Genomic DNA, 10,321 nt, shown 5'->3' with positions numbered 1-10,321 from the left:
ATTATTTCACACACATTTTCCCATAACTAACTAAACAATTTAAAAATACAAGTTTAACCACTTAAACCCGCATATGGTTGAGCGGAATCCCTCAGGGATCTATATAGTGTCTTTTATATTTTCAGCTTTTTTTTTATCAGAAAGGGAGTCTCTCTCTAAAAAAAAAGAAAAAGAAAAGACTGACAAAAGTGTTTCTACACACACACACTTTGTAGGCAGTCCTGTATTTAATTTTGGATTGGGAGATTTGGGACATCACAATACACACACACACACACACACACACACACACACACACACACACACAATTCTTGTGTGGAAACCCTTTTATTATACCTCTATGGTGAAACCTCATACTTGCATTAGGCAGTGTTTCAGGTTCCTGAAACATCTACATGTGAAATTGTGTGTTGCTTCCTCCTAGTGGAGAGAAACATCATTACACAAGAGTAGATTTGCATTGTTCCGATTCTCTTCCACTGCTCACACATGAACCATAATTATGTCCATTTTCACAACTCTACTATATCTTATACTGTACCAGTGGTTCTCAAAGTTGGGTTTGACATGAAAATGTTTGAGAACCGCTACTATACAGTATCTTAAACGTAGGTGTATCGAGCCAGTGTATTGGGCCATCTTATGTACCAACAAGGGACCTGTCCTGTATTCCAAGGTACAGTTGGCTACGTTTATTATTCAGAAATATTTGTCAAATCATACATTTGATCATGGAGCATTATCATGTGGAGACAGCTGTGGCTCAGGGGTAGAGCGGCCGGATGGGATCCGCAAGGGTCCTAGTTCGATCCCGAGCTCCCCCAGAGTTCAAAGTGTCCTTGAGCAAGACTAGACACTGAACCCCTAATTGCTCCCGATGAGCAGGTTGGTGTATTGCATGGTTTCCTCCGCCATCGGTTTGTGAATGGGTGAATGTAATGCACAATCTATGCAAAGGACTTTGGATAAAAGCGCTATATAAATTTACCATTTACCATTATTCAGAACCAAGTCAATGTTTGTGCGCTTTGGAAGCACAGGATACAATGATTAATTGATACATGGTTAACCACTGTCCATACTGTATATTGGGCATGTTATTATGGTGAAAATTGTCATAAATGTCCCAAAATGGCTATGATTCGAAAACCGGCATTTTTTTGTCATTTTTTAATAGGGATTAAGTGCTTAACACAATGCTTTAGAGAGATTTCAGACATACATTATCATTAAAATAATATAATTTTAATAATGGATTTACAACAGTTAAACTCATGACGTACTGTACACATTTCACAGGCCACATTTTCAGGGAACGACACTGGGTAACTTACATCAGGACTATTAGTTTACCTTTAATATTTGAGTTTTTTTTCCTAAAAACACATCTCAGCTTTACTCAATAGGACTGTGGAGAAAGACTCTACAACAAGATGCTTGGGAGGTAATGGTGTGTTTTCACTACTTACACCTTATTGACCAGAGTCCCAACAGGAAGTTATACTACCCACCTCCTTTTTCCCTCAAGTCTACACCAAATCCTTTTGATGAAAACACACAGAGAATCACATTCATTCCCCAGGGGATTTATACCATGATACACCGTGGTATTTTGTTAGACACTGTGCCGTGAAAGGTCATACCATTACATCCCCATGTTACACATACAGTACATTAATGTATCAATAGTTTAATTGATTTAATAATTCATTTTAGAGATTGTTACTGTTACTGTTGATCAGGAGTCACAGGAAAAGAAAGCTTTTCAGTGAAGAGTCCCTGTGATGCAATTAATACCAGTGTTTTCCACACAGTAAATCCACTATAACTCCTATTTGCTGTCAATATAACCTGCTTAATAACAAATGGTTGCATATTGCAGTGGTTCACAACCTTTTCTGGATCAGGACCCAATTGACAATCTCGAGTGTGGGATAATGCCTGGATAATCAATCGTGTTCCAGCTTAGATCAATGGAGCATGGTATATTGTAAGTTGCTACAGTATGTATCTGTATCACAATGAAAACTAATTTTCAAGTTTTTTTTTACATAATGTATTAATACCATATTATCAACATCATTATTGTGTTTTGCCAATTATTTGGGGCCCACTTGCAAAATCCTCCCAGCCCCAGGGCTACATAACTCTCCATATACAGTATACACAGAATGCAAATATGTATTTGCTGTCAATATAACCTGCATTAATGACAAATGACATATTGACATGAATAACATAAGCGTGGAAAAAGGGCAGAAGATTTTTTGGACTTAAGATCGGTACTGTATTTCACAAAATACGCTTTAACTTATCTCACAGGCATGAATGATGAAACACAATGTTTTCACCTATACACAGTTAAAAAGCACAGATGAGGCTGTAATTAGAATATGCTGTAACTCGACAAACATAAACTAAAAGCGAGGCAAACAAAAGAACACACAGACACGCATGAGAAGATTGCACATTTCAGGATGGCAGTATCCTTCTCTGTCAGTATAGGGACAGAGAAGCAGGCTTGTGACAAGAAGAAGATCACAAGTTCAAGTCCCCAGGGCCCAGACTGGCTGAGAAGGTCAGGTCACTACCCAGAATTGCTCCAGTGAATGTGCTCCCAGTAGCCAGCAGCACAGGCCTGTGGTTGTACTGGGAACCATTCCTGTTCACACATTTTGCTTTTGAAGAGCTTTTGAAGATCTATTTTTTGCTTTGGAGGAGAGCATCTATTTTTTTGTATTTTATCCACATTAAACAAACATATTTGTGAGTTTGTAAGAATGTCGGGATGTTACCAGTGCTTCTCTGCACGTTAGAGCTGTGCAATACAGTAAAGATTGCATCAAATTAAAAGATGCCCGCATTTTCCCCCTATATCAAGCATAACATCAGATGTCTTTATAAACAAACACAATTTTTTTCCTTCTGTATTTTGGCCATTCAGAGAACACAAACACTGGTAGCAATGCTAGACACTGACCCCTGATCTGGCACAGTGTTAGAGGCATTCATCTCTAAATAATAAAACATTACTGTGGTTCTGTAATGTCTGATGTCTGAGGTATATAGTGTTAAAAATGTATTGTATTTAAGCATATTAACCCTGGTGTTCCTATTTCGGGCATTGTAGGTGAAAATAGCAGGTAGAAAATAGCAGGTACTGCAAGCTCACAACGTGTCGCATCGTGACACGTTGTGAGCCTGCAGATTGGCTATTTTCGCTATCCGTTGTACAACAAAGTATTAAGTGCTGTGACCTACTACTGTACTTCCGAAAGGTGTCTGTACCTGTCAGTGTAATAACACGTTCGCCGTACACCCGTCACCCGAGGATCGAATCGCACGTGAGCCTGTTGTTCTCTTCTGTCTCGGTCTCTGCGTTCGTCCTGTGTTGTCTGACTCAAGAGAGAGAACTGTTCATGTTTGAACCTAGCGTCCCTGAAAAAGTGATCAGAGTTGTGAACAGAACAACTCAGATCATCTGAAATACACCTTGTGTGATCCCTTAGGGACTTCACTGTTAAGTTCTGTCCCTCTGAGCATCGATGAAGTGACAGGAGATAAATCAAGCACTACCTCAGACTCCATCTAAACAAACAGGAAGAAGTGGAGTTGATAGATGCCACTTTTGGAGCAGTAGAACCTAGGAGTAAAAACAAGCACTCTATGACTGCGCAGGCCAGTCTGGAGGTCCAGGTGTGATATATGGAGCACACTTTGAGCCAGGGGCGTGCTGGGACCAAAATTCAGCTCTGGGATTTTTCCATTTTTTTTTTTTTTGTAATAATATTTTCTTTTGGGTGGCCCACCGTGGCCCACCGGCCGTTTGGCGGCCCGTAAATGGCGCGGCTGTTCTGGAATTTTCCCGAATTTCCCAGTGGCCAGCACGTCCCTGCTTTGAGCTGTAGGGTGATTTAACGAACGCTGCCAGAGTAGAGTTCGGTCATCATCTGACCCCTGTCTTGACTTCGGGTGGCTTTAGATTCCTCTTCCAAACAGGAGGGATCTGTGATCATAACAAAGACAACAAATATTACTGTGGGGAAAAAAATCATGATCTTGTTTTGTGATACAAGAAGAGAGAAGGTGATAAGCTTGCACTGATTAGACAGCTGCCGTATCAGCCATAGGGGCTGGCCAATCAGCGCAAGCTAGAGAAGCAACGTTGCACTGAACTGCCGACCCGAGTGACGTCACTGCTGGAGACATAGACTGACTCCATAGACTCCATAGACAGGAGTCAAACATGGACAAAACATGTTTGCTGAACCATATGGTTGTTATAGTTTAGCATTTTCCCATAACCCTTTAAGACCGGGAACGCAATCTGTGTCATTTTAGATTTATTTGGCTATTCAAAAATAGCAGATATACAAGCTCATAGCGTGGCACCGAGTGCTGCACTATGAGCTTGTAGATCTGCTATTTTTATATTTTAAATCATGAACATTTGTGCAAATCTTTGAATGTATATTGTTTTAAAGCGAACATGTGTAACTCTGCTTTTCTGGGAGTCTTAACTCTTATACTGCCAAAAACGTTTATAAACGTTTTTGAGAAATAAGCTATTGCCTGCCAAAAACGTTTATAAACTTAAAAAAAAAAGAAAACTTTTTAAAATGATTCTCTATTTTGGGGGTTTTTCCGTTTTTCTGTTCTTCACAAAGAACCAGGAGATAACATTTTCCAAAAAAGTTGCTGCTCCGTTCACTTCAATGTTAAAAAATAAACAGAGAAAAAAATAACATGTTTCCTATGTTTTACCTGGAAACATGCTGGCAGAGGTGGCAAACTATTTTTGAAAAACCCTGGCAGTTTAAGAGTTAAAGGGTTAATAGAGATTGTATCCATTTAAAGTAGTAGGCTTATGTACTCAAACTAAAACAAAAAAAATCCCCCCGGTGAAAGAAACGGTCTAGTCCCACTGGACCGCTGCTGTTTTCCACTCTGTGTGTTGGCTCCATCAGGCCCAGATAAACTCCAATGTCTCCTCTCAGCCATGAATTCTAAACCATCCAGTAACCATGTTTGACAGCCAGATTTCATCCAAGTCGTCTGACATGGTGAGTTGCTTCATCTAATCTTGCTGCAAGAAGCTCTAGGTTAACAACTTAAACCCTATATACTAATTAAAAAATTAAACTAATTAAATAATTGAGCCCCCAGGGCTCCATATTTGCATGGTGTCAATTCTGCCCGCTTTGCCAGTTTATCTGTGCTGATTGGTTAACCTGCCATCTAATGAGTATGTGTGTGTGTGTGTGTGTGTGTGTGTGTGTGTGTTACCTGAGGCGGCATAGAGGGTTCAAGATTTCGTCCGAGGAAGGACAGCAGTCGTCTCCATATGAGGCCACTGCCCAGGAACATGAATCCAGTCACCAACCAGAACACACGCGGGTCCTAGTGACACACGCACACACACACACACACACACACACACACACACACACACACACACAGGTATGTATTCACCTCTTAAACCCTATGCCATACAGTATCAGAGGTGGGGCTCTAACCAAACACAAGAGATGGTTAAACCCTGATGATGAAACCAGCTGTGAAACGTTAATTCAATTAACCATTAAACCATTAATCCACCTGTTTCCATGGGAATTTACTGGGGCACAGGCCCTATGCACAGGCCTAGTGGGGGACATATCCAGCGGAGGGACTGCATATGTATAGCCTACAACCGGAACTGACGCCCACTCCGCTGGAAACTTGTGGATACTTCGTTGACCGGTGTCCCCAGGGCACTACACATGGCCAAAATATAACCAATCTACAACAATCTACTTGTAACAGATTGCAGGTACAGGTTGCAACAGGTAGTATGTAATTATCACAACCCCTGGTATCAGTGCTTGGTATCATATGATGGTCACAGGTCAAATGTCAAAGGCTTGAGCACTGTGACTGTTTATGTGTGACATACTGAATCAATTAAATGTATTGGCTTGAATCCATAAAATAATGGGCCCTCAGCCTTATAAACCCTAAATGCAGCCTATCGAGACAAACCCTGATTGGACCTTCAACAGGAAGTGACCTCACCTCCTCAAACGACGACTGCAGGTTCATTCCGAAGGCCACGCCCATCAGACCAAATAAGGAAAGGGAGAAGGTTCCCATGGTGAGCTGGAGATTGAGACGCATCATCACGTTCCGATGACTACAGAGGGACAGAGAAATATATGATAATAACTAGTTAATTATCTGTGAAGGACGCAGTCATTGTGTGTGTGTGTGCGTGCATGTGTGTGTGTGCATGTACCTGTCCAGATTGATAAAGATGACACTCTCAGAGTCGTCGATCAGTCCTCTGAGCTCTCTGGTTTCGTCGGCCAGCTCCTGAGCCTGTGTTGGAACAGTTCACATGTCACAGACAGTCAGTCACCACCACACGTTGGCAGCTAGTCACATATAGCACATGTGAGGGGAGACTCACTCGTACGCTAAAGCCAAGACATTCACAACCTTTTCTGGATCAGGGGGCCCACTTGAAAATGTGGAAACTGTGTGCCAATGCAAATTCCTTGAATGGCTGCCGTGTTAGGTGGTCAGATCGGTGGCCCGCGTGCATTTTCAGCGCATGTTTATGTAATGATCAATCAATCGATTGTGTTGCAGCTTGGATCAATGTGGCAAACGTTCTGTACTTCAATTTCCTATTTATCGGTATCACCATTAAAACATATTTTTTCAAGGTTTCACAGAAAAACATACCATGACTTTTCTTTTTACATTTCTTTTCTAATATTAATGTTATATTTTCATTTAAAATCTTAGTGTTTTGCTAAGAGTCTCACTTACAATAGTCAGGTTGGGAATCGCTGCACTAAAGTACACAAGCACAGTCACAAATGTGTACAGGTACATGTGCACACATGCATGTGCTTGCACGTCAGTAGTCACCCATTGATAAGTCAGTGCTGGCATTAAACTGTGTGAGTAAGCCTTGTCGAGCTTATGTCCTGTTTCTGTAGAGTGAGGCAGCTTGATGTACACCCCACTGGACATGACACTAGTATGTCACAGGGACTTACCCCACAATCCAACCTTTGATGCTAAGTGCCAAGCAGGGAGGCATTGGGTCCCATTTTTAGAGTCTTTGGTAAGACCCAGCCGGGGGTCAAACCCTGACCTCCCAGTCTCAGGGCAGACACTCTAACCACAAGGCCACTGACCTGGTCTAAACGTATAACTGTGTGCCAAACCAAATTCCTTGTACGGTATGAAACTCTGTCCAAATATTTGGTTCTGATGCGCTCACATTACTCATACAGCTCAGCTTGATGACTTCATCTTATCATGTGACACAGTGGTTCTCAAAGTGGGGTCCAGGGACCCTCGGGGTTCCAAAATGTGCAAACTTTCAAGTGTTATGGGCATCCTTGACAATAAAAAGTGAATGAACTAAATGGGTGGTTTTTGCCTTCTTGCAGAATAGAGACTGGTATTGGCATCTGGTACCATGTATTATGTGATTGATGTGCCATGTTTTGTCCTATAGGATTAGACTTCTGTTTTGTTTAATTTTGTGTTTTTGTGTTGTGTTGGTGAGTTTTGTTATGTGTCTTTTCTTCGTGTTATGGTGTTCTGTTTTCTTAGTTTTGAGTGTGTATTGTGTTTTAGGCCAATTGTGAGGATATTGACGGATTTGTTGTTTTCCTTTGCTTGTCAAAAAATATTAAATAAATACACTCTTGAAAAAAAAAAAGAAAAGAAAAACCTTCTCAGAACCACTGATGTGACGGGGATGATTCGGTCAGAACAAACCTACCTGCATGTAGTAATTCTCTAGAAGCAGATCCATCTCCTCAGCGTGGTCAATGCCCAGACTGCTCTCTTCACTAGAAACACGCACGCACGCACGCACACACACACACACACACACACACACACACACACACACACACACACACACACACACACACACACACACACACACACACACACACACACACACACACACACACACACACACACACACACACACACACACACACACACACACACACACACACACACACACACACACACACTTTTGAACTGAACAAACTGCCGTTTTATGCATTCAATCTGCAATTTTTGTCTTTTGGTGGATCCATCGGTATAAATGGAAGATAAGAACATCATATAATTTATAATTTACCAGCCAGGAGGTTTTGTACTACTCAGTAGCAAATGAAGCTTTTGTGAAGCATCAAAACACTTCGTACAAATTGTACCAAAAAACAGGTTCACTTTCCGAAGCTGTGGTTACAACTAGCGACCTCTACTGGCAAAAAGCAAGACTGCAGTCAAATCGGGTAGATCAGTGGTTCTAATTTCAAGGACCCCAAGATATTAGGATTTTGTAGAAGTGACTTTACAACACCTTCATATTAACTCTTTCATTGCTACAGATGGGAATTCCTGTCCGATTATTTTTTTAATTGTTTTATAAAAGATTGCACTGTTCTCTATAATCCGGAGTGACCACTTTCACTTTAACTCACACGGATACGGAAATAACGTCATCGGAAGATTTCCGCCTCCGTCCGCTTCCTGTTTATTGGTTTCCTGCAAATGCTTGTATCTTGAGTTCATTTGTTTTGCCCTGGATTCGACGAGACACAGTGCTTTCAACGTGCTCTGGCAAAGGAAGCGGTAGTTCCGGTTTAAAAAAGAATCTCTGCGCGACGAACAGTGATCCCCTTAGTGTTTACCAACCGTCTGACAAGCGATCATAATGTATATAAATGTTCTGTGGCCAGTTGGGGAGGTGGGAAAGACGTGCATTTTTGACAAAAGATGCTGTTTTCAGTGTGCCTGCGGTAAGGGAAGTTACCTCACAGGCCACAGATTCTCTTTGTGTCTACACACGGTGGATCGATGGATCATTATGGATCTACATTCTTCTGTGACCAGTTGAAAAGGTTATGAAACATGGAAATCGCTGGCAGTGGGTGAGTTTGTAAATGTATATACTCTGGCAGTGAAATAGTTAAGCTTAAGAGTGTGTGTGTGTGTGTGTGTGTGTGTGTGTGTGTGTGTGTGTGTGTGTGTGTGTGTGTGTGTGTGTGTGTTACATACAACACTCTGGGATCGGTCCACTTGGTAAGGCAGAGCTCTTCAATTATCTCCTCTTCGTCCATAATCTTCAATAAAGAATCCTTGAACACCTTGATGTCTGTTTCCAACTCTGATAAACTGATGGAGAGAGAGAGAGAGAGAGAGAGAGAGAGAGAGAGAGAGAGAGAGAGAGAGAGAGAGAGAGAGAGAGAGAGAGAGACAGACGATAAAACAACCTAAAACACTCAACAAACAAGAGAACATGGGCAAGAATATCAATCAATGAAACTGCATAGTGCAAAGCACAGAGGGTTATTGCAAAGTCACTTTTTACTGTTATTTAAGAGTGGGTCCACGGGACCGCCTGGAGCGCCGGGTGTCCCCCGGAGGCGGGGGTCTCCCGGACGTGAGTGAGTACCCATGCTCGGGGCTCCCCGGGCCGGGTTTAACAGTCTGATGGACTGTGGGGAAAAAAACTGTTCAGCCTGCTAGTGTGCGGCAGAGATAATGTTTGTGTGAGTTGTGGACATAATCTGTTGGAGCAGTAGCAAACATTGTATTTTGAAGAAAACGCTAAATTACGGTAATCTAGTGAGGCACAAATTACGTCATGACAGCACTTGGACGCTGCATACATTTTGTTCAAAAAAGACACAACACTATACAACGTGTTGCTCTTGAATGTCCCTCACCGTAAGCCACGCTTTGACGGCACTTCCGGTCGCACGCCGGAAGTGTCGTCAAAGCGTGGCTTACACTCGAGCGCATTCAAGAACAACAGGTTGCATAATGTTCTCTCACTGTAAACATGAGATCTCTCGCGAAAAAAAGCTATCAAAACACGCGATTTAAAGCAAGAACCATAGGCATGGGTTTTTAACTGCGGCAGATGCGTTAAGGAGTTATGGAATTTCTGAACTGTACCACACGTCCTAGGACATCATAACGTCATAATAAAGCCAAGGTAAGAATAACGTCGGGCGAAATTCCCCTTTAAAGGTGTAAACGGCCACAGTGTGTGTGTGTGTTACCTCTTACTGTTCTGCAACAGTACATGTAGTTTACTTCTATCAGCAGACAGCAGTTTAGGATCCACCAGTGATTCCAGTGTGTCCAGTATGACTGGGTGGACTTCATACAGTCTGGCTTGGAGAGTGTTCACCTACACACACACACACGCACAGTTTACCCTTAATTCTAGAGTCATGTTTGCGTACCTCAGGCCACAAATACACTTCAACCTAGCTTCCTCTCACTCCATCAC

The 10,321-nt window shown here is 42.0% G+C and overlaps 1 protein-coding gene across 2 annotated transcripts in view; it reads right to left on the bottom strand.

The window, feature by feature from the left end:
- Nucleotides 1–1,262: 1,262 nt before the first annotated feature.
- Nucleotides 1,263–10,321, bottom strand: part of mrs2 (magnesium transporter MRS2) — a 33,102-nt gene continuing 24,043 nt past the window's right edge. For both annotated transcript variants that reach the window (XM_080426480.1, XM_080426481.1), the window contains exons 6-13: nt 10,089–10,219; nt 9,079–9,195; nt 7,784–7,853; nt 6,275–6,357; nt 6,055–6,172; nt 5,287–5,400; nt 3,904–4,006; nt 1,263–3,723 (exon numbers count right to left, since the gene is read on the bottom strand). In XM_080426480.1, the coding sequence (XP_080282606.1) occupies nt 3,947–4,006; nt 5,287–5,400; nt 6,055–6,172; nt 6,275–6,357; nt 7,784–7,853; nt 9,079–9,195; nt 10,089–10,219 (693 nt within the window). In that variant the 3' untranslated portion in view covers nt 1,263–3,723; nt 3,904–3,946. The remainder of the gene's footprint in view (nt 3,724–3,903; nt 4,007–5,286; nt 5,401–6,054; nt 6,173–6,274; nt 6,358–7,783; nt 7,854–9,078; nt 9,196–10,088; nt 10,220–10,321) is intronic.

The sequence above is a fragment of the Gymnoscopelus braueri genome (assembly GCF_963280865.1).
Source record: "Gymnoscopelus braueri genome assembly, chromosome: 4".
NCBI classification, from domain to species: domain Eukaryota; kingdom Metazoa; phylum Chordata; class Actinopteri; order Myctophiformes; family Myctophidae; genus Gymnoscopelus; species Gymnoscopelus braueri.
Note: the sequence above shows the minus strand (reverse complement) of the source record. Positions and strands in the feature narration are given on the sequence as shown.